The sequence below is a fragment of the Ascaphus truei genome, chromosome 11 (assembly GCF_040206685.1).
Source record: "Ascaphus truei isolate aAscTru1 chromosome 11, aAscTru1.hap1, whole genome shotgun sequence".
Classification (NCBI taxonomy): domain Eukaryota; kingdom Metazoa; phylum Chordata; class Amphibia; order Anura; family Ascaphidae; genus Ascaphus; species Ascaphus truei.
This window is the reverse complement of record NC_134493.1, coordinates 53,574,560-53,599,103: the sequence shown is the minus strand read 5'-3', so window position 1 is coordinate 53,599,103 and position 24,544 is coordinate 53,574,560. Positions and strand designations below refer to the sequence as shown.

General features: G+C 52.0%; 1 protein-coding gene across 1 annotated transcript; it reads right to left on the bottom strand.

Annotated features, from left to right (window-relative positions):
- LOC142463505 (adenylate cyclase type 9-like) lies at nucleotides 1-24,538 on the bottom strand. The gene is made up of 9 exons (XM_075566352.1): nucleotides 24,344-24,538; nucleotides 22,383-22,603; nucleotides 18,140-18,242; nucleotides 17,721-17,929; nucleotides 16,907-17,066; nucleotides 14,573-14,721; nucleotides 12,248-12,283; nucleotides 7,497-7,532; nucleotides 1-1,808 (listed from the first exon to the last, which is right to left on the bottom strand). Exons 2-9 carry the CDS (start codon nucleotides 22,580-22,582, stop codon nucleotides 728-730), a joined length of 1,974 nt encoding a protein of 657 aa, XP_075422467.1. The 5' UTR covers nucleotides 22,583-22,603; nucleotides 24,344-24,538; the 3' UTR covers nucleotides 1-727.
- Between the last annotated feature and the right edge of the window lie 6 nt (nucleotides 24,539-24,544).

Here is a 24,544-nt window from a genome sequence, read left to right as displayed (position 1 = left end):
CCCATAATAAAAAAAAAGCCCCCCTCCGATTCTTTTAGGGTGGGCTGAAGTCTGGAGAGGCGCATGCTTTTGGCAAGACGTAGCGAGAATTGTAGCGAGGTGTCACTGTCCTGAAGGCACTTAGTTCAGTCCTCAGTATGGCTGACAGTCGGTGGAAGAGGAGGCGTGAGGTTGCAGCTGGAGTAGGCTGCGCCCACCTACATTTCTGAAATAACAGCTATATCTGGGAGCCTTCCACACCTCACAGGACGGAGAACAAGGATCTGCTGAGCTTCCACCCGGGGTACAGGAAAGAACAGATACCTAGGGCTGGAGCCCCCACTCAAAACTGAGCCTACCTCCAGACTAAGGTAGAGCGTTGACCATTGAGCATGCAGTTGCTCCTCCACCCCAGGCAAGGACATATAGGGCAACCCTCCCCCACTCCAAGAAGGTTTAACTGATGGCGGTGCCTCCACTCAGCACAGGGGATGATGTAGAATTCATTTGGAGCATGAAGACATGAGGCCGGCCAGCATGCAGCCTGGAGGAATGAAGAGGGCCGTCCATGTAGATATCTAAGGTGGGCCACCCCACCCTAAGACAGGTGGGATGATGCAGCCGAGTGGCCCTTCGTACAGAGGTCTATGAGCTGGCGTAATGAGGAGCATGACAGCCGCAAGCCTCTCGGATTGGGGGGAGGGGGGTGACCCCATGTGCCGTTTGGTGAATCTCCACTCGACCTGCCTCATCGTGCTCCCCCATCCCGGCCCCTCTCTTCCGCCCTCTCCCTCCTGCGCCCCAACCCTGCCTCCCCACCCGCTGTCTCCGCCACTCCTTTTCCTCCCGTCACAAGGCTGCTGATCTCATCAGTTGGCGAGCGCCCGATGCTCCCATCCACCTGCACCCGGATATCGGGCGAAATCGACAGCTGGTGGTGGGGCACCACTCCCCCGTTGTCCGTACACTTGGGGTACAGGTAGGTCTTCATCTGACCCTTCCCCTTAACGTTGACCGTCCCCCTGTAATCAAACTCGTAGCCCATTTTCACCAGCACCCTGTAACTCTCCTCGCTCGCCTGGATCCGGCACTCCACGCCCGTCGTGTCCATCCTGCTGGCAATGTTCACCGTATCCCCCCAAATGTCGTACAGCAGCTTGGTAGTCCCGATGACCCCGGCCGTCAGAGGCCCATGGTTGAAGCCAATGCGGAGCTTGAAGTTGAACCACAGCATGTTGTTGTTGAAGTCGTCCACCACGCTCATCATCTCCTTGGCGAAGTCGAAAAGCGTCTGCAGGTGTCGGTGGGGCTGGCTGCTGTCCTGGCACTGAGACGGGTTGAGTCCGGCAGCAGCCATGTACGTGGCACCGATGGTCTTGATCTTCTCGATGCTGGAGTAGTGTGGCTTGCTGAGCAGCTCGTCGAAGTCGCCGATGAGCTCGTTGAGGACCCGGTAGCACTCCTTGCCGCCCTCGTAGTTCTCCTCGTAGAACTCGCTGAAGTTGACAATGCTGGCGAAGATGACGCCGGCGTCGTCGTGGTTCTTGGAGTAGCTCTGGGACACCTTCAGCTGCTCGGCCACGTGGTACGGGATGATGTTGCGCAGCAGCCAGTCCGCCTGGTCGCGCATGCTCTGGATCTTGGTGCGGTGGAGGTCGGCCTCCACGTCGCCGTGGTAGTGCAGCCGGTAGCTGACCTCGAACTCCCGGTTCAGAAACCAGACGAGGAGGAGGAGGAGGAAGTAGGCCACCGCCAGCTCCTGGCCGAGGCGAGAAGAGGGGCTCCCGGTGCTGCCGGTGTCCGATCTGCCGCAAGGCTGAGGGGAGGAGCTGGGGAGAGGGAGGGAGAGGAAACAGTGAGAGGGTGTCCTGCGATAAAAGAGTTTCTCAACCCCCACTTCAAAGACCAGTTCCGGCTCAACACATGCAGATCTTCATTAGCTAAAGTGTTGCAGACCATTGCTCCATGAACTGTTCCCCACTAAAGATTTGCAGAGCATCGCTCCATTATCTCTTCCTCACTAGGGAGCGCCACAGCATGGCTCCCTTAAGCACTTCTCTGCAGAGTAGCACTCTATTCATTCTCCCAGCCAAACACACGCAGAGCATTGCTCCCTTCCCCTCCGCTCTGCTAGGAGGCTCATACTGTATGGACAGGCAGCATCAAGCCTTTCCATGCACTGACTCTGTAAGCAGTATATACAACAGTATATATAACGTGTATCATATGTGTACATGTGTGAGTGTGCATGTGCAGATCTCTGTATATCATTGTGTATACTGTGTCAGTGTGTGTATACTGTGTCAGTGTGTATTATTAGTGTGTCTATGTGTGTATATGAACGTTTCAGTGTGTGTCTGTGTGTATATATCTGTGTGTCTGTGCGTGTGTGTACGTATGTATGTATGTACTGTATATATATATATATCGTTTTATATATATCAATGTGTCTGTGTGTGTATATCTGTGTGCGTGAGTATATCAGTGTATTAGTGTGTCAGTGAGTGTGTCTGTATATATATCAGTGTCTGTGTGTTTCTATCAGTGTATCTCTGTGTATCAGTCTGTCTGTGTGTGTATCAGTGTGCATGTGTATCACTGTGTTAGTGTGTCTGTTTGTATCAGTGTGTCAGTGTGTGTATTTTGTATCACTGTGTTAGTGTATCTGTGTGTATCAGTGTGTTAGTGTATATTACTGTGTTAGTGTGTTTGTGTGTCAGTGTGTGTTAGTGTGTGTCTGTGTTTGTATCAGTGTCTGTCATTTTGTCTGTGCGTGTGTATCCGTGTATGTGCCTGTATCAGTGTGTCAGTGTGTGTATATGTGTGTGTGTGTGTAGCAGTGTGTCAGTGTGTGTGTGTGTGTGTGTGTGTAACCGTGTGTGTGTATCAGTGTACATGTGTGTGTGTCAGTGAGTGTGTATTAGTGTATATATGTGTGTGTGTATATCAGTGTGTTAGTGAATCGGTGCAGGGGTTAAAAATCATCAGATGTATTATGGGTCAGCAGCTAGAAATGGCAGAGGGAACATTAACCCCGTCCCTGCCAGAGGTGACAACAACATATCGCTCTGCGTGTTATTATATCGCTCTGCGTGTTATTATACCGCTCTGTGTGTTATTATACCGCTCTGCATGTTATTATATTGCTCTGCATGTTATTATACCGCTCTGTGTGTTATTATACCGCTCTGCGTGTTATTATATCGCTCTGCGTGTTATTATACCGCTCTGCGTGTTATTATATCGCTCTGCGTGTTATTATATCTCTCTGTGTGTTATTATACCGCTCTGCGTGTTATTATATCGCTCTGCGTGTTATTATATCGCTCTGCGTGTTATTATACCGCTCTGTGTGTTATTATACCGCTCTGCATGTTATTATATTGCTCTGCATGTTATTATATCGCTCTGCGTGTTATTATACCGCTCTGCATGTTATTATATTGCTCTGCATGTTATTATACCGCTCTGCGTGTTATTATATCGCTCTGCGTGTTATTATATCGCTCTGCGTGTTATTATATCGCTATGCCTCTTATTACATCGCTCTGCGTGTTATTACATCGCTCTGCGTGTTATTATATCGCTCTGCGTGTTATTATATCTCTGCGTGTTATTATATCGCTCTGCGTGTTATTATATCGCTCTGCGTGTTATTATATCGCTCTGCGTGTTATTATATCGCTCTGCGTGTTATTATATCGCTCTGCGTGTTATTATATCGCTCTGCGTGTTATTATATCGCTCTGCGTGTTATTATATCACTCTGCGTGTTATTATATCGGTGTTATTATATCACTCTGCGTGTTATTATATCGCTCTGCGTGTTATTATATCGGTGTTATTATATCGCTCTGTGTGTTATTATATCGCTCTGTGTTTTATTACATCGCTCTGTGTTATTATATCGCTCTGTGTGTTATTATATCGCTCTGCGTGTTATTATATCGCTCTGTGTGTTATTATATCGCTCTGTGTTTTATTACATCGCTCTGTGTTATTATATCGCTCTGCGTGTTATTATATCGCTCTGCGTGTTATTATATCGCTCTGCGTGTTATTATATCGCTCTGCGTGTTATTATATCGCTCTGTGTTATTATATCGCTCTGCGTGTTATTATATCGCTCTGCGTGTTATTATATCGCTCTGCGTGTTATTATATCGCTCTGCGTGTTATTATATCTCTCTGCGTGTTATTATATCGCTCTGTGTTATTATATCACTCTGCGTGTTATTATATCGCTCTGCGTGTTATTATATCGCTCTGCGTGTTATTATATCTCTCTGCGTGTTATTATATCGCTCTATGTTATTATATCACTCTGCGTGTTATCATATCGCTCTGCGTGTTATTATATCGCTCTGCGTGTTATTATGTGACTCTGCGTGTTATTTTATCGCTCTGTGTTATTATATCACTCTGCGTGTTATTATATCGCTCTGCGTGTTATTATATCGCTCTGCGTGTTATTATATCGCTCTGCGTGTTATTGTATCGCTCTGCGTGTTATTATATCGCTCTGCGTGTTATTATATCGCTCTGCGTGTTATTATATCTCTCTGCGTGTTATTATATCGCTCGTGTTATTATATCACTCTGCGTGTTATTATATCGCTCTGCGTGTTATTATATCGCTCTGCGTGTTATTATATCTCTCTGCGTGTTATTATATCGCTCTGTGTTATTATATCACTCTGCATGTTATTATATCGCTCTGCGTGTTATTATATCGCTCTGCGTGTTATTATATGACTCTGCGTGTTATTATATCGCTCTGTGTTATTATATCACTCTGCGTGTTATTATATTTCTCTGCGTGTTATTATATCGCTCTGCGTGTTATTATATCTCTCTGCGTGTTATTATATCGCTCTGTGTTATTATATCACTCTGCGTGTTATTATATCGCTCTGCGTGTTATTATATCGCTCTGCGTGTTATTATATGACTCTGCGTGTTATTATATTACTCTGCGTGTTCTTATATTACTCTGTGTGTTATTATACTGCTCTGTGTGTTATTACATTGTGTTTTATTACATCGCTCTGTGTTATCATATCACTCTGCGTGTTATTAAATCGCTCTGCGTGTTATTACATCGCTCTGCGTGTTATTACATCGCTCTGCGTGTTATTACATCGCTCTGCGTGTTATTACATCGCTCTGCGTGTTATTACATCGCTCTGCGTGTTATTATATCGCTTATATCGCTCTTTGTGTTATTATATCTCTGCGTGTTATTATATCGCTCTGCGTGTTATTACATCGCTCTGCGTGTTATTACATCGCTCTGCGTGTTATTACATCGCTCTGTGTGTTATTATATCGCTCTACGTGTTATTATATCGCTCTGCGTGTTATTATATCGCTCTGCGTGTTATTATATCTCTCTGCGTGTTATTATATCCCTCTGTGTTGTTATATCGCTCTGCGTGTTGTTATATCGCTCTGCGTGTTATTATATCGCTCTGCGTGTTATTATATCGCTCTGCGTGTTATTATATCACTCTGCGTGTTATTATATCGCTCTGCGTGTTATTATATCTCTCTGCGTGTTATTGTATCGCTCTGCCTGTTATTATATCGCTCTGCGTGTTATTACATCGCTCTGCGTGTTATTATATCAGTGTTATTATATCGCTCTCTGTGTTATTATATCGCTCTGTGTTTTATTACATCGCTCTGTGTTATTATATCACTCTGCGTGTTATTATATCTCTCTGTGTGTTATTATATCGCTCTGCGTGTTATTATATCGCTCTGTGTGTTATTATATCGCTCTGCGTGTTATTATATCGCTCTGCGTGTTATTATATCGCTCTGCGTGTTATTATATCGCTCTGCGTGTTATTATATCGCTCTGCGTGTTATTACATCGCTCTGCGTGTTATTACATCGCTCTGCGTGTTATTCCATTGCTCTGCGTGTTATTATATCGCTCTGCGTGTTATTATATCGCTCTGCGTGTTATTATATCGCTCTGCGTGTTATTTTATCGCTCTGTGTGTTATTATATCGCTCTGTGTGTTATTATATCGCTCTGCGTGTTATTATATCGCTCTGTGTGTTATCACATCGCTATGCGTGTTATTATATCGCTCTTTGTTATTATATCGCTCTGCGTGTTATTATATCGCTTTGCGTGTTATTATATCGCTCTGCGTGTTATTACATCGCTCTGCGTGTTATTACATCGCTCTGCGTGTTATTACATCGCTCTGCGTGTTATTACATCGCTCTGCGTGTTATTATATCGCTCTGCGTGTTATTACATCGCTCTGCGTGTTATTATATCAGTGTTATTATATCGCTCTCTGTGTTATTATATCGCTCTGTGTTTTATTACATCGCTCTGTGTTATTATATCACTCTGCGTGTTATTATATCTCTCTGTGTGTTATTATATCGCTCTGCGTGTTATTATATCGCTCTGTGTGTTATTATATCGCTCTGCGTGTTATTATATCGCTCTGCGTGTTATTATATCGCTCTGCGTGTTATTATATCGCTCTGCGTGTTATTATATCGCTCTGCGTGTTATTACATCGCTCTGCGTGTTATTACATCGCTCTGCGTGTTATTCCATTGCTCTGCGTGTTATTATATCGCTCTGCGTGTTATTATATCGCTCTGCGTGTTATTATATCGCTCTGCGTGTTATTTTATCGCTCTGTGTGTTATTATATCGCTCTGTGTGTTATTATATCGCTCTGCGTGTTATTATATCGCTCTGTGTGTTATCACATCGCTATGCGTGTTATTATATCGCTCTTTGTTATTATATCGCTCTGCGTGTTATTATATCGCTTTGCGTGTTATTATATCGCTCTGCGTGTTATTACATCGCTCTGCGTGTTATTACATCGCTCTGCGTGTTATTACATCGCTCTGCGTGTTATTACATCGCTCTGCGTGTTATTATATCGCTCTGCGTGTTATTATATCGCTCTGCGTGTTATTATATCTCTGCGTGTTATTATATCGCTTTGCGTGTTATTATATCGCTCTGCGTGTTATTACATCGCTCTGCGTGTTATTACATCGCTCTGCGTGTTATTACATCGCTCTGCGTGTTATTACATCGCTCTGCGTGTTATTATATCGCTCTGCGTGTTATTATATCTCTGCGTGTTATTATATCGCTCTGCGTGTTATTATATAGCTCTGCGTGTTATTATATCGCTCTGCGTGTTATTATATCTCTGCGTGTTATTATATCGCTCTGCGTGTTATTATATCGCTCTGCGTGTTATTATATCGCTCTGCATGTTATTATATCTCTGCGTGTTATTATATCGCTCTACAAGTTATTATGACGCTCTCTGTGATATTATATCGCTCTGTGTGTGTGTATCAGTGCATCACTGTATCTGTGTGTGTGTGTGTATCTGTGTGTGTGTGTGTGTGTGTGTGTGTGCATCTGTCTGTGTTTGTGTGTGTCTGTGTGTGTGTGTGTGTGTCTGTGTGTGTGTGTCTGTGTGTGTGATGCGGTGCTGGATCAGGGAGAAACTTACCTGTAATTTGTGTCAGACTCGGGGATCAGTGAGGAACTGGAAATACACAGAAAGATTGACAGTTACAGTGACAGCTCACCCCTCCCTCAGTATTACCCTGTTACCCTCCCTCAGTATTACCCTGTTACCCTCCTTCAGTATTACCCTGTTACCCTCCCTCAGCATTATCCCATTACCCTCCCTCAGCATTATCCCATTACCCTCCCTCAGTATTACCCCGTTACCCTCCCTCAGTATTACCCCATTACCCTCCCCTCAGCATTACCCCATTACCCTCCCTCAGCATTATCCCATTACCCTCCCTCAGCATTATCCCATTACCCTCCCTCAGTATTACCCCGTTACCCTCCCTCTGTATTATCCCGTTACCCTCCCTCAGCATTACCCCGTTAGCCACACTCAGAATTACCCCATTACCCTCCCTCAGCATTACCCCGTTACCCTCCCTCAGCATTACCCTGTTACCCTCCCTCAGCATTACCCCATTACCCTCCCTCAGCATTACCCCATTACCCTCCCTCAGCATTACCCCATTACCCTCCCTCAGTATTACCCCATTACCCTCGCTCAGCATTACCCCATTACCCTCCCTCAGCATTACCGCGTTACCCTCCCTCAGCATTACCCCATTACCCTCGCTCAGCATTACCCCATTACCCTCGCTCAGCATTACCCCATTACCGTCCCTCAGAATTACCCCATTACCCTCCCTCAGCATTACCCCATTACCCTCGCTCAGCATTACCCCATTACCCTCCCTCAGTATTACCCCATTACCCTCCCTCAGTATTACCCCATTACCCTCCCTCAGTATTACCCCATTACCCTCCCTCAGCATTACCCCATTACCCTCCCTCAGCATTACCCCATTACCCTCCCTCAGCATTACCCCGTTACCCTCCCTCAGCATTACCCTCCCTTAGTATTACCCCGTTACCCTCCCTCAGCATTACCCCATTTCCCTCCCTCAGAATTACCCCATTACCCTCCCTCAGCATTACCCCATTACCCTCCCTCAGCATTACCCCATTATCTTCGCTCAGCATTACCCCATTACCCTCCCTCAGCATTACCCCATTACCCTCCCTCAGAATTACCCCATTACCCTCGCTCAGCATTTCCCCATTACCCTCCCTCAGCATTACCCCGTTACCCTCCCTCAGCATTACCCCGTTACCCTCCCTCGCCATTACCCCGTTACCCTCCCTCAGCATTACCCCATTACCCTCCCTCAGCATTACCCCATTACCCTCGCTCAGCATTACCCCATTACCCTCCCTCAGTATTACCCCATTACCCTCCCTCAGCATTACCCCATTAGCCTCGCTCAGCATTACCCCATTACCGTCCCTCAGAATTACCCCATTACCCTCCCTCAGAATTACCCCATTACCCTTGCTCAGCATTACCCCATAACCCTCCCTCAGCATTACCCCATTACCCTCGCTCAGCATTACCGCGTTACCCTCCCTCAGCATTACCCCATTACCCTCGCTCAGCATTACCCCATTACCCTCGCTCAGCATTACCCCATTACCGTCCCTCAGAATTACCCCATTACCCTCCCTCAGCATTACCCCATTACCCTCGCTCAGCATTACCCCATTACCCTCCCTCAGTATTACCCCATTACCCTCCCTCAGTATTACCCCATTACCCTCCCTCAGTATTACCCCATTACCCTCCCTCAGCATTACCCCATTACCCTCCCTCAGCATTACCCCATTACCCTCCCTCAGCATTACCCCGTTACCCTCCCTCAGCATTACCCTCCCTTAGTATTACCCCGTTACCCTCCCTCAGCATTACCCCATTTCCCTCCCTCAGAATTACCCCATTACCCTCCCTCAGCATTACCCCATTACCCTCCCTCAGCATTACCCCATTATCTTCGCTCAGCATTACCCCATTACCCTCCCTCAGCATTACCCCATTACCCTCCCTCAGAATTACCCCATTACCCTCGCTCAGCATTTCCCCATTACCCTCCCTCAGCATTACCCCGTTACCCTCCCTCAGCATTACCCCGTTACCCTCCCTCGCCATTACCCCGTTACCCTCCCTCAGCATTACCCCATTACCCTCCCTCAGCATTACCCCATTACCCTCGCTCAGCATTACCCCATTACCCTCCCTCAGTATTACCCCATTACCCTCCCTCAGCATTACCCCATTAGCCTCGCTCAGCATTACCCCATTACCGTCCCTCAGAATTACCCCATTACCCTCCCTCAGAATTACCCCATTACCCTTGCTCAGCATTACCCCATAACCCTCCCTCAGCATTACCCCATTACCCTCGCTCAGCATTACCCCGTTACCCTCCCTCAGCATTACCCCATTACCCTCGCTCAGCATTACCCCATTACCCTCGCTCAGCATTACCCCATTACCCTCCCTCAGCATTACCCCGTTACCCGCCCACAGCATTACCCCATTACCCTCCCTCAGAATTACCCCATTACCCTCCCTCAGCATTACCCCATTACCCTCGCTCAGCATTACCCCATTACCCTCCCTCAGCATTACCCCATTACCCTCGCTCAGCATTACCCCATTACCCTCCCTCAGAATTACCCCATTACCCTCCCTCAGAATTACCCCATTACCCTCCCTCAGAATTACCCCATTACCCTCCCTCAGAATTACCCCATTACCCTCCCTCAGCATTACCCCATTACCCTCGCTCAGCATTACCCCATTACCCTCCCTCAGAATTACCCCATTACCCTCCCTCAGAATTACCCCATTACCCTCCCTCAGAATTACCCCATTACCCTCCCTCAGAATTACCCCATTACCCTCCCTCAGCATTACCCCATTACCCTCCCTCAGCATTAACCCTTTACCCTCGCTCAGCATTACCCCATTACCCTCCCTCAGAATTACCCCATTACCCTCCCCCAGCATACCCCGTTACCCTCCCTCAGCATTACCCGTTACCCTCACTCAGCTTTACCCACACTCAGTATTACCCTGTTACCCACCCTCAGTATTACCCCGTTACCCACACTCAGCATTACCCCGTTACCCACACTCAGCATTACCCTGTTACCCACACTCAGCATTACCCCTTTACCCACACTCAGCATTACCTCGTTACCCACACTCATCATTACACCATTACCCTCACTCAACATTACCCCACTACCCTCACTCGGAATTACCCCGTTACCCACACTCAGCATTACCCCGTTACCCACACTCAGCATTACCCCATTACCCTCTCTCAACGTTACCCCATTACCTTCCCTCAGCATTACCATGTTACCAACTTTCAGTATTACCCCGTTACCCACACTCAGCATTACCTCGTTATGTATGTATGTATGTATGTCTTTATTTGTATAGCGCCATAAAATGTACATAGCGCTTCACAGTAGTAATACATGTCATATAAATAACAAATATAAATAACAGATCATGGGAATAAGTGCTTCAGACATACTGTAAAAGTAACATTAAGGAAGGAGTCCCTGCTCCGAGGAGCTTACAATCTAATTGGTAGATAGGGAGAACGTACAGAGACAGTAGGAGGGAATACTAGTACGTGCGTCTGCAGGGGGCCAAGCTTTGTGTCATGTGTCCATGATTATCCAGTGCTACTCATATGCTTCTTTAAGCAGATGTGTCTTAAGGTGGGTCTTAAAGGTGGATAGCGAGGGGGCTAGTCGGGTATTGAGGGGAAGGGCATTCCAGAGGTGTGGGGCAGAAAGTGAGAAAGGTTTAAGGCGGGAGAGAGCTTTAGATACAAAGGGGGTAGTAAAAAGACTTCCTTGAGAAGAACGCAAGAGTCGTGATGGTGCATAGCGAGAAATTAGGGCTGAGATGTAATGAGGGGCAGAAGAATGTAAAGCTTTAAAAGTGAGCAGTAGAATTGAGTGTGAGATGCGGGATTTAATCGGAAGCCAGGAGAGGGATTTCAGCAGGGGAGACGCTGAGACAGATTTAGGAAAGAGTAGAGTGATTCTGGCAGCAGCGTTTAGGATAGATTGTAGGGGAGACAGGTGAGAGGCAGGAAGGCCGGACAGCAGGAGGTTGCAGTAATCGAGATGGGAGAGAATGAGGGCCTGAGTCAGAGTTTTAGCAGTTGAGTAACAGAGGAAAGGGCGTATCTTTGTGATATTGCGGAGGAAAAAGCGACAAGTTTTAGAAACGTTTTGAATATGAGAGGAGAATGAGAGAGAGAGAATGAGTTATCGTTGTTATTATATCTCTCTGCGTGTTATTATACCGCTCTGGGTGTTATTATATCGCTCTGCGTGTTATTATATCGCTCTGCGTGTTATTATATCGCTCTGCGTGTTATTATATCGCTCTGCGTGTTATTATATCGCTCTGCGTGTTATTACATCGCTCTGCGTGTTATTACATCGCTCTGCGTGTTATTATATCGCTCTGCGTGTTATTACATCGCTCTGCGTGTTATATCGCTCTGCGTGTTATTACATCGCTCTGCATGTTATTATATCGCTCTGCGTGTTATTATATCGCTGTGCGTGTTATTATATCGCTCTGCGTGTTATTACATCGCTCTGCGTGTTATTATATCGCTCTGCGTGTTATTATATAGCTCTGCGTGTTATTATACCGCTCTGCGTGTTATTGTATAGCTCTGTGTGTTATTGTATAGCTCTGTGTGTGTATCTGTCTGTGTGTGTGTATCTGTCTGTGTGTGTGTGTGTGTGTGTGTGTCTGTGTGTGTGTGTGTCTGTGTGTGTGATGCGGTGCTGGATCAGGGAGACACTTACCTGTAATTTGTGTCAGACTCGGGGATCAGTGAGGAACTGGAAATACACAGAAAGATTGACAGTTACAGTGACAGCTCACCCCTCCCTCAGTATTACCCTGTTACCCTCCCTCAGTATTACCCCAATACCCTCCCTCAGTATTACCCTGTTACCCTCCCTCAGCATTACCCCAATACCCTCCCTCAGTATTACCCTGTTACCCTCCCTCAGCATTACCCCAATACCCTCCCTCAGTATTACCCCATTACCCTTCCTCAGTATTACCCCATTACCCTCCCTCAGCATTACCCTGTTACCCTCCCTCAGTATTACCCCATTACCCTCCCTCAGCATTACCCCATTACCCTCCCTCAGCATTACCCCGTTACCCTCCCTCAGTATTACCCCATTACCCTCCCTCAGCATTACCCGTTACCCTCCCTCAGCATTACCCCGTTACCCTCCCTCAGCATTACCCCGTTACCCTCCCTCAGTATTACCCCGTTACCCTCCCTCAGCATTACCCCATTACCCTCCCTCAGTATAACCCCATTACCCTCCCTCAGTATTACCCCATTACCCTCCCTCAGCATTATCCCTTTACCCTCCCTCAGCATTACCCTGTTACCCTCCCTCAGCATTACCGCGTTACCCTCCCTCAGTATTACCCCATTACCCTCCCTCAGTATTACCCCATTACCCTCCCTCAGCATTACCCTGTTACCCTCCCTCAGTATTACCCCATTACACTCCCTCAGCATTACCCCATTACCCTCCCTCAGCATTACCCCGTTACCTTCCCTCAGCATTACCCCAATACCCTCCCTCAGCATTACCCCGTTACCCTCCCTCAGCATTACCCCATTACCCACACTCAGCATTACCCCATTACCCACACTGAGCATTACCCCATTACCCACACTGAGCATTACCCCATTACCCACACTCAGAATTACCCCATTACCCACACTCAGCATTACTGTGTTACCTATACTCAGCATTACCCCATTACCCCGTTACCCTCCCTCAGCATTACCCCGTTACCCTCCCTCAGCATTACCCCATTACCCTCCCTCAGCATTAGCCCGTTACCCTCCCTCAGTATTACCCCATTACCCTCCCTCAGCATTACCCCATTACCCACACTCAGCATTACCCCGTTACCCTCCCTCAGCATTACCCTGTTACCCTCCCTCAGCATTACCCTCCCTCAGTATTACCCCATTAACCTCCCTCAGTATTACCCCATTACCCTCCCTTAGCATTACCCTGTTACCCTCCCTCAGCATTACCCCATTACCCTCCCTCAGCATTACCCCGTTACCCTCCCTCAGCATTACCCCATTACCCACCCTCAGCATTCCCCCGTTACCCTCCTTCAGCATTACCCCATTACCCTCCTTCAGCATTACCCCGTTACCTTCCCTCAGCATTACCCCATTACCCTCCCTCAGCATTACCCCATTACCCTCCCTCACCATTACCCCATTACCTACACTCAGCATTACCTCATTACCCACACTCAGCATTACCCCATTACCCACACTCAGAATTACCCCATTACCCTCCCTCAGCATTACCCCATTACCCTCCCTCAGCATTACCCCGTTACTCTCCCTCAGCATTACCCCATTACCCTCGCTCAGCATTACCCCATTACCCTCCCTCAGCATTACCCCATTACCCTCCCTCAGCATTAGCCCGTTACCCTCCCTCAGCATTACCCCATTACCCTCCCTCAGCATTACCCCATTACCCACACTCAGCATTAGCCCGTTACCCACACTCAGCATTAACCCGTTACCCACACTCAGCATTAACCGTTACCCACACTCAGCATTAACCGTTACCCACACTCAGCATTAACCGTTACCCACACTCAGCATTACCCCGTTACCCACACTCACCATTAACCGTTACTCACACTCAGCATTACCCCGTTACCCACACTCAGCATTAACCGTTACCCACACTCAGCATTAACCGTTACCCACACTCAGCATTAACCGTTACCCACACTCAGCATTAACCGTTACCCACACTCAGCATTAACCGTTACCCACACTCAGCATTAACCGTTACCCACACTCAGCATTACCCCGTTACCCACACTCAGCATTACCCCGTTACCCACACTCAGCATTACCCCGTTACCCACACTCAGCATTACCTTGTTACCCTCAGTCAGGATTACCGACCCCCCCATTACCCTTACTCAGCACAGCCCGCCCTCACTCAGCCTTACCCACTCCCGTGTTACCCACACACTCAGCACGGACTTCACAGTATACCCCCCACCCCAGTGTTACCCTCACTCAGCCCGGGCCGCCTTGCCCTCACACTCACCTGTCCGGGCACAGAGGCAGGTAGACGAGGATGAGCAGTGTGGCCCCTACAATGGTGGCTAGGGAGGAGCGGAGCCAGGAGCTGAGCTGGCAGAAGTTACAGTACTGAACGATGGGTATCAGCAGAGCGGAGCACAGGAACATGGTGTACTGAGGGAAGGGACAGAGGGTCAGGGGACCAACACCTTGTCTACTCAGCATCATTACAGACATGACATACATCCTGGCAAAGAGCCCCGGCTCCAGAGTCAGCAGTATATATATATATATTCCAGTGTATCAGTTGTGTGTGTGTTTATTAGTGTGTCTGTATGTGTATCAGTGTGCGTATAAGTGTTTGTGTGTATCAGTATGTGTTTCAGTGTGTCTGTGTGTGCATTAGTTTGTCTGTGTGTGTGTGTATCAGTGTCAATGTGTGTATCGGTATCAGTGTGGGTGGGTGTGTATTAGTGTGTGTACCAGTGTGTTTGTGTGTGTATCACTGTGTCTGGATGTGTATCAGTGTGTCTTTTTGTGTATCAGTGTGTTTGTGCATCTGTGTGTGTTTGTGTATTAGTGTGTGTGTGTGTGTGTGTATCAGTGTCTGTGCGTGAAAAGTGTGTCTGTGTGTGTATCAGTATATCAGTGTGTGTGTATCAGTGTGTCACTGTGTGTGTATCAGTGTGTCATGACAATATCATGAGATATTAAGTATTTGAATCAATCTGGTGTTTCAGGGGTTAATGCAGTTACATTTCTCCTAAAAATACAAGATATTGTGTTTATGACACGTCAAGTCCCTTCCCGCTTCTGTGCTGATCTACAAAGCGTTGGAGGGGGAGGGGGGAAGAGGGGGGGGTTGTTTATCACCCATTAAAAGTGACATATATATATATATAAGTTAGAAGTTGTGAACGATCACCAGATACTTGGCTGTCAGCCTCAAAGGAAACTAACATTCCTGAGATACCCCTGTGCTCCCAGAGAGAGGTGACAAACAGGTCACCGCTTAGTTGGAGGACTTAATTAAATATATGAAACTATGGGTCTGACAGCAATTTATAAGAGAAACAAGTGAATATCTATGGGTCTGACAGCAATTTATAAGAGAAACAAGTGAATATCTGTCACCGTTGTGATTATACAAATGAAACCATACCACACGGTTGCATGGGTAAGAGGTGCCTAAGACAACTGTTTCTCCTGCGAAAATAGACATTGGGCTGTCACATTTTATACGCAGGCGTGAGTGTGGAGTACACAGACGCAACCGTAAAGATGGCGTCTGTCTAAGTATTAGAGAAATGAAGTTATGAGGCCTTTTATATATTCAGTCAAAACTTTTTAAACATTAAAAGCGTTTTTTTCCCCCCTTAGCCATAAAAATGTCAGGGGTCGATTTACGACAGGGGTGAGTCTTATGTTGTTTCAATGGGAGAAGAAATGCTACAAAAGTCTCATCCATTCATCTCATCCATCCCATCCATCCATCTCATCCATTCATCTCATCCATCCATCCATCCATCATCTCATCCATCCATATCATCCATCCATCTCATCCATCCATCTCATCCATCCATATCATCCATCCATCTCATCCATCCATCTCATCCATTTCTCATCTCATCCATCCACCCATCTCATCCATTTCTCATCTCATCCATTCATCATCTCATCCATCCACCTCATCCACCCATCCATCCATCTCATCCATTTCTCATCTCATCCATCCATCTCATCCATCCATCTCATCCATCCATATCATCCATCCATCTCATCCATCTCATCCATTCATCTCATCTATCCCATCCATCTCATCCTATTCTCATCTCATCCATCCATCTCATCCATCCATCTCGTCCATCCATCTCGTCCATTCATCTCATCCATTCATCTTATCCATTCATCCCATCCATCCATCGCATCTATTTCTCATCCATCCCATCCATCTCATCCATTTCTCATCCACCCCATCCATCCATCTCATCCATCTCATCCATTCATCCCATCCATCCATCTCATCCATTTCTCATCTCATCCACCCATCCATCCATCTCATCCATTCATCTCATCCATTTCTCATCTCATCCATCCATCTCATCCATTTTTCATCTCATCCATTCATCTCATCCATCCATCTCACTCATCCATCTCATCCATTTCTCATCTCATCCATCCATCCATCTCATCCATTTCTCATCTCATCCATCCATCTCATCCATCCATCTCGTCCATTCATCTCATCCATTTGTCATCTCATTCATCTTATTGTATGAAATATATATCTTCTTATATTAACAATATATACATGTACAAAAACCACCTCCCCCACGTCCCCCACCAGGCGCTGACGTACATGTACATTGGTGTGGAAGTCGGAGGTGAGGTACGAGAAGACAACGGCCGCAGGCAGACACACGAGAACTGTGCCGATAAAATGACGAGGCAGCCATCCAGATATCACCTCCAGGAGATGCCTGCTGCAGAGAGTCATGTCTTCCAGGTAAAATGCCATCCTGAGGGGGGATCGGGTGGGAGAGAGAGAGAGAGAGGGAGAGAGAGAAGGAAAAAATGAGACAGAGAATCAGAGCGAGAGAAAAAGGAAGATAGAGGGGTGTAGAGAGGAAGAGAGGAAGAATAAGGGCAACAGGAAGAGAGAGGGAGGTGAAAGGAGAGAGAGAGAAGAATGGGGGTTGAGGAAAATGAGAGAGAGGTGGAGTAAAAAAGAGAGAGGAAATAAAATGAAAGGAGAGAGGGAGACAGTGACAGAGAGAGAGAAGGAAAAAATGAGAGAAACAGAGAAGAGAGAGAGAGAGAGAGAGACACACACACACAGGGATGCAGAGGAACAAAACGGGTGATAGAAAAAAAGAGAGAGATGGAAAGAGGTGAGAAAGAAAAGAATTGCAACCAAACAGTGAGAGAAGAAGGATGGAAGAGATATATTGAGAGAGGAAGAGGAATGGGGGCGAGAGGAAAATGTCAGAGAGGTGCACTGAAAAAAGAGAGGAACTAAAATATGAGAGAGAGAGAGATGAACACACACACTCAGTTTGGATACAGGACATTAGAGGGTATAAAGGTCCCACGGAGATGAGACTGGTTGTATACGGCTCTGATTATCCCCGTCACCCCGGGCTTGCCACGCAGTCCTCTCTGGTACTGCTTACCTGACAGAGACCACGAGGGACAGGAGTCCCAGGAGGCCACATACGGCCAGCACCACGAGGGCCACGACAGGAGAAGACACGGGGCCCGTCCCCTGCTTCAGGAAACAGGTGACAGAGAGGAGCAGGAAGATGACAAAGCAAACGAGGACGTCCAGCAGGGAGCTGAAGGTGGCACTGGCAAAGGTTTTCACTGGGGCTGTGCGGATCACCTGAAAGGAGAGAGGACTGAGTGTGCACTCACCAGCAAGAGAGACAGTGTGTCCTACCAACCATGTACTGCAAGAAGGCCTCGGTGTGCCCTCCAATCCCAGACCTCCCACTTCAAAGCATCTTTAATGACAGAGACCCTTCCCCCCATCGTGCTGTTGGCGCCTCCTCCCAAGGTCCCGCTCCGCAGGGATGTGCAGAACAGCCGGTACCTCCTCCTGATAGCTGGCTCTGTACGAAGTCTCCAGCTCCTTGTCCAGGAAGTTCAGGCTCAGCCGGTTAATGGGAGGTTTGAAGAAATAGTCCTTCATCAGGCTGGGGAGAGGGCGAGACACGGAGGGGGAGCATGAGGAGGGGAGGGCGAGACGTGGAGGGGCAGCGTGAGGAGGAGAGGGCGAGACGCGGATGGGCAGGGAGTGGAGGAGAGGGCGAGACGTGGAGGGGCAGTGAGAGGAGGAGAGGGCGAGACGTGGAGGAGCAGGGAGAGGACGAGGGCGAGATGTGGAGGGGCAGGGAGATGAGAGGGCGAGACGTGGAGGGGCAGGGAGAGGAGAGGGCGAGATGTGGAGGGGCAGGGAGAGGAGAGGGCGAGATATGGAGGGGCAGGGAGAGGAGAGGGCGAGACGTGGAGGAGCAGGGAGAGGAGAGGGCGAGACGTGGAGGGGCAGGGAGATGAAATAGTCCTTCATCAGGCTGGGGAGAGGGCGAGACGCGGAGGGGGAGGAGGAGGGGGCGAGACGCGGAGCGGGAGTGAGAGGAGGAGAGGGCGAGACGCGGAGGGGGAGTGAGAGGAGGAGAGGGCGAGACACGGAGGGAGAGGAGGAGGGGGCGAGGTACGGAGGGGCAGGGAGAGGAGGAGAGGGCGAGACGTGGAGGAGCAGGGATAGGAGGAGAGGGCGAGACATGGAGGGGCAGGGAGAGGAGGAGAGGGAGAGACATGGAGGGTCAGCGAGAGGAGGAGAGGGCGAGACGTGGAGGAGCAGGGAGAGGAGGAGAGGGCGAGACATGGAGGGGCAGGGAGAGGAGGAGAGGGCGAGACGTGGAGGAGCAGGGAGAGGAGGAGAGGGCGAGACGTGGAGGGGCAGGGAGAGGAGGAGAGGGCGAGACATGGAGGGGCAGGGTGAGGAGGAGAGGGCGAGACGTGGAGGGGCAGGGAGAGGAGGAGAGGGAGAGACATGGAGGGTCAGGGAGAGGAGGAGAGGGCGAGACGTGGAGAGGAGGAGAGGGGGAGACATGGAGGGGGCAGGGAGATGAGAGGGCGAGACGTGGAGGGGCAGGGAGAGGAGGAGGGAGGGCGAGACGTGGAGGGGCAGGGAGAGGAAGAGAGGGAGAGAGGTGGAGGGGCAGTGAGAGGAGGAGAGGGCGAGACGTGGAGGGGCAGGGAGAGGAGGAGAGGGCGAGACGTGGAGGGGCAGGGAGAGGAGGAGAGGGCGAGACGCGGAGGGGCAGGGAGAGGAGGAGAGGGCGAGACGTGGAGGGGCAGGGAGAGAGGAGGAGAGGGCGAGACGCGGAGGGTCAGCGAGAGGAGGAGAGGGTGAGACGTGGAGGGGCAGGGAGAGGAGGAGAGGGCGAGACATGGAGGGGCAGTGAGAGGAGGAGAGGGCAAGACATGGAGGGGCAGGGAGAGGAGGAGAGGGCGAGACACGGAGGGGCAGCGAGAGGAGGAGAGGGTGAGACGTGGAGGGGCAGGGAGAGGAGGAGAGGTCGAGATGCAGAGGGTCAGCGAGAGGAGGAGAGGGCGAGACGTGGAGGAGCAGGGAGAGGAGGATAGGCGAGACGTGGAGGAGCAGGGAGAGGAGGAGAGGGCGAGACGTGGAGGAGCAGGGAGAGGAGGAGAGGGCGAGACACGGAGGAGCAGGGAGAGGAGGAGAGGGCGAGACGTGGAGGAGCAGGGAGAGGAGGAGAGGGCGAGACGTGGAGGGGCAGGGAGAGGAGGAGAGGGCGAGACGTGGAGGGGCAGCGAGAGGAGGAGAGGGCGAGACACGGAGGGGCAGCGAGAGGAGGAGAGGGCGAGACGTGGAGGGGGCAGGGAGAGGAGGAGAGGGCAAGACACGGAGGGGCAGCGAGAGGAGGAGAGGGCAAGACATGGAGGAGCAGGGAGAGGAGGAGAGGGGCGAGACGTGGAGGAGCAGGGAGAGGAGGAGAGGGCGAGACGTGGAGGGGCAGCGAGAGGAGGAGAGGGCGAGACGTGGAGGGGCAGGGAGAGGAGGAGAGGGCGAGACGCGGAGGGGGCAGGAGAGGAGGAGAGGGCGAGACGTGGAGGGGCAGGGAGAGGAGGAGAGGGCGAGACGTGGAGGGGCAGGGAGAGGAGGAGAGGGCGAGATGCGGAGGGGCAGGGAGAGGAGGAGAGGGCGAGACGTGGAGGGGCAGGGAGAGGAGGAGAGGGCGAGACGTGGAGAGGGCAGGGAGAGGAGGAGAGGGCGAGACGTGGAGGGGCAGGGAGAGGAGGAGAGGGCGAGATGCGGAGGGGGCAGGGAGAGGAGGAGAGGGCGAGACGTGGAGGGGCAGGGAGAGGAGGAGAGGGCAAGACACGGAGGGGCAGCGAGAGGAGGAGAGGGCGAGACGTGGAGGGGCAGCGAGAGGAGGAGAGGGCGAGACATGAGGGGCAGGAGAGGAGGGAGAGGGCGAGACGTGGAGGGGCAGCGAGAGGAGGAGAGGGCGAGACACGGAGGGGCAAGCGAGAGGAGGAGAGGGCGAGACGTGGAGGGGCAGCGAGAGGAGGAGAGGGCGAGACACGGAGGGGCAGCGAGAGGAGGAGAGAGCGAGACACGGAGGGCAGTGAGAGGAGGAGAGGGCGAGACGTGGAGGGGCAGGGAGAGGAGGAGAGGGCGAGACACGGAGGGGCAGTGAGAGGAGGAGAGGGCGAGACGTGGAGGGGCAAGGGAGAGGAGGAGAGGGCGAGACGTGGAGGGTCAGCGAGAGGAGGAGAGGGTGAGACGTGGAGGGGCCAGGGAGAGGAGGAGAGGGCGAGACACGGAGGGGCAGGGAGAGGAGGAGAGGGCGAGACACAGAGGGGCAGCGGAGAGGAGGAGAGGGCGAGACACGGAGGGGCAGGGAGAGGAGGAGAGGGCGAGACACAAGGGGCAGTGAGAGGAGGAGAGGGCGAGACGTGGAGGGGCAGGGAGAGGAGGAGAGGGCGAGACGTGGAGGGGCAGCGGAGGAGGAGAGAGCGAGACACAGAGGGGCAGGAGAGGAGGAGAGGGCGAGACGTGGAGGGGCAGGGAGAGGAGGAGAGAGCGAGATGCGGATGCAGCGAGAGGAGGAGAGAGCGAGACACGGAGGGGCAGGGAAAGGAGGAGAGGGCGAGACACGGAGGGGCAGGGAGAGGAGGAGAGGGCGAGACACGGAGGGGCAGTGAGAGGAGGAGAGGGCGAGACGTGGAGGGGGCAGGGAGAGGAGGAGAGGGCGAGACACGGAGGGGCAGGGAGAGGAGGATGAGGGCGAGACACAGAGGGGCAGCGAGAGAGGAGGAGAGGGCGAGACACGGAGGGGCAGGGAGAGGAGGAGAGGCGAGACACAGAGGGGCAGTGAGAGGAGGAGAGGGCGAGACGTGGAGGGGCAGGGAGAGGAGGAGAGGGCGAGACGTGGAGGGGCAGCGAGAGGAGGAGAGAGCGAGACACAGAGGGGCAGGGAGAGGAGGAGATGGCGAGACGTGGAGGGGCAGGGAGAGGAGGAGAGAGCGAGATGCGGATGCAGCGAGAGGAGGAGAGAGCGAGACACGGAGGGGCAGGGAAAGGAGGAGAGGCGAGACACGGAGGGGCAGGGAGAGGAGGAGGAGGCGAGACACGAGGGGCAGTGAGAGGAGGAGAGGGCGAGACGTGGAGGGGCAGGGAGAGGAGGAGAGGGCGAGACACGGAGGGGCAGGGAGAGGAGGAGAGGGCGAGACACAGAGGGGCAGCGAGAGGAGGAGAGGGCGAGACACGGAGGGGCAGGGAGAGGAGGAGAGGGCGAGACACAGAGGGGGCAGTGAGAGGAGGAGAGGGCGAGACGTGGAGGGGCAGGGAGAGGAGGAGAGGGGCGAGACGTGGAGGGGCAGCGAGAGGAGGAGGAGAGCGAGACACAGAGGGGCAGGGAGAGGAGGAGAGGCGAGACGTGGAGGGGCAGGGAGAGGAGGAGAGAGCGAGACGCGGATGCAGCGAGAGGAGGAGAGAGCGAGACACGGAGGGGCAGGGAGAGGAGGAGAGGGCGAGACACGGAGGGGCAGGGAGAGGAGGAGAGGGCGAGACGTGGAGGGGCAGGGAGAGGAGGAGAGAGCGAGACGCGGATGCAGCGAGAGAGGAGGAGAGCGAGACACGGAGGGGCAGGGAGAGGAGGAGAGGGCGAGACACGGAGGGGCAGGGAGAGGAGGAGAGGGCGAGACGTAGAGGGGCAGGGAGAGGAGGAGAGAGCGAGACGCGGAGGGGCAGCGAGAGGAGGAGAAGGGCGAGACACCCCAGGCCCTCCTCCCCCACTCACCTATCCTCCTTGATGACATCCACAAAGTGAGCGTCCGTCTTCTCGCGGATGTTCTTGAACCTGAGTGGCAGCAGTGCGGACTGGTCCATGCTGACCCCGCACCAGCGGCCCTTCTCCTGCAGCATCTCGTACAGCGAGGCCTGGCTGTTGGTCAGGTTCTCCTCCTGGGGGGGGCTCAGCAGCCCGTTCTGGCCTTTCATGTGACGGCCGATGGCCGAGGGGCTGCGATAATCAGACGGCGCGATGGTTACCCCGGCCGCGAAAACCAGGGGGAGTAACCAATGGGGGCCGAGGGGGGGCGGGATAGGGGAGAGGCTGCAGTGTGGCGAGAGCCCACGTTCTCTCTCATGCACCCCCCCTCTCCCTCCTTTATCACTCACCTCCCCCTTTCCCTCCTGTCTCTCTCACATCCTCCCCTATCCCCCTTTCTCACATCCCCCCTCTCCCCACTTTCTCTCTCATGCACACACACCCTCTCCCTCCTTTATCACTCACCTACCCCTTTCCCTCCTTTCTCTCTCACATCTCCTTTCCTCTTCCTTTCCCTCTCACATCCTCCCCTATCCCCCTTTCTCACATCCCCTCTCCCCACTTTCTCTCTCACATCCCCCCTCTCCCTCCTTTCTCTCACAAATCCCCCCTTTCCCTCCTGCCTCTCTCTCACACCCCCCGTTTCCTCCTGCCTCTCTCCTTCTCCTCTCACATCCCCCTCTCCCTCCTTCTCCTCTCACACCCCCCTCTCCCTCCTCCTCTCACATCCCCCTATCACTCCTTCTCCTCTCACATCCCCCTCTCCCTCCTTCTCCTCTCACACCCCCCTCTCCTCCTCCTCTCACATCCCCCTATCCCTCCTTCTCCTCTCACATCCCCCTCTCCCTCCTTCTCTTCTCACACCCCCCCTCTCCCTCCTTCTCCTCTCACATCCCCCTCTCCCTCCTTCTCCTCTCACATCCCCCTCTCACTCCCTTCTCCTCTCACATCCCCCTCTCCCTCCTTCTCTTCTCACACACCCCTCTCCCTCCTCCTCTCACATCCCCCTATCCCTCCTTCTCCTCTCACATCCCCCTCTCCCTCCTTCTCTTCTCACACCCCCCTCTCTCCTCCTTCTCCTCTCACATCCCCCTCTCCCTCCTTCTCCTCTCACATCCCCTCTCCCTCCTTCTCCTCTCACATCCCCTTCTCCCTCCTTCTCCTCTCAACATCCCCCTCTCCCGCCTTCTCCTCTCACATCCCCCTCTCCCTCCTTCTCCTCTCACATCCCCCCTCTCCCTCCTTCTCCTCTCACATCCCCCTCTCCCTCCTTCTCTTCTCACACCCCCCTCTCCCTCCTTCTCCTCTCACATCCCCCTCTCCCTCCTTCTCTTCTCACACCCCCCTCTCCCTCCTTCTCCTCTCACACCCCCCTCTCCCTCCTTCTCTTCTCACACACCCCTCTCCTCCTTCTCCTCTCACATCCCCCTCTCCCTCCTTCTCTTCTCACACACCCCTCTCCCTCCTTCTCTTCTCACACCCCCCTCTCCCTCCTTCTCTTCTCACACACCCCTCTCCCTCCTTCTCCTCTCACATCCCCCTCTCCCGCCTTCTCCTCTCACATCCCCCTCTCCCTCCTTCTCCTCTCACATCCCCCTCTCCCTCCTTCTCTTCTCACACCCCCCTCTCCCGCCTTCTCCTCTCACATCCCCCTCTCCCTCCTTCTCTTCTCACACACCCCTCTCCCTCCTTCTCCTCTCACATCCCCCTCTCCCGCCTTCTCCTCACACCCCCCTCTCCGTCCTTCTCCTCTCACATCCCCCTCTCCCTCCTTCTCCTCTCACATCCCCCTCTCCCTCCTCTCTTCTCACATCCCCCTCTCCCGCATTCTCCTCTCACATCCCCCTCTCCCTCCTTCTCCTCACCACCCCCCTCTCCCCCTTCCCCAGCTGTACCCTTCTCAGGATCCGTTCACCATTTTAGCCACGTACCCGGCTGGCGCCGCCTTTCCACTCCTCCTGGCATCCGTTGCAGCGGCGGCTCCTTCCTCCGCGCCATCGCCGGCGGACGCGTCTCCGCAGGACAGGCAGCTCTGCGACGTGGCGAGAAAGCGCGGGACATTGCAAAACAGGGCTCAATCCGGGGCCATTAACCCCGTCACGGCCAGCGCGGCCCGCAAAGCCCTGAGAGGG

Coding starts and splice junctions, on each gene's coding strand:
- LOC142463505 (XM_075566352.1), bottom strand. CDS start 22,582: ATGAAAGGCCAGAACGGGCTGCTGAGCCCCCCCCAGGAGGAGAACCTG. Junction 17,930..18,139: donor GAGCCAGCTATCAGGAGGAG/GTACCGGCTGTT, acceptor CTCTCCTTTCAG/GTGATCCGCACAGCCCCAGT. Junction 12,284..14,572: donor CTGCCTCTGTGCCCGGACAG/GTGAGTGTGAGG, acceptor GTGTATTTCCAG/TTCCTCACTGATCCCCGAGT.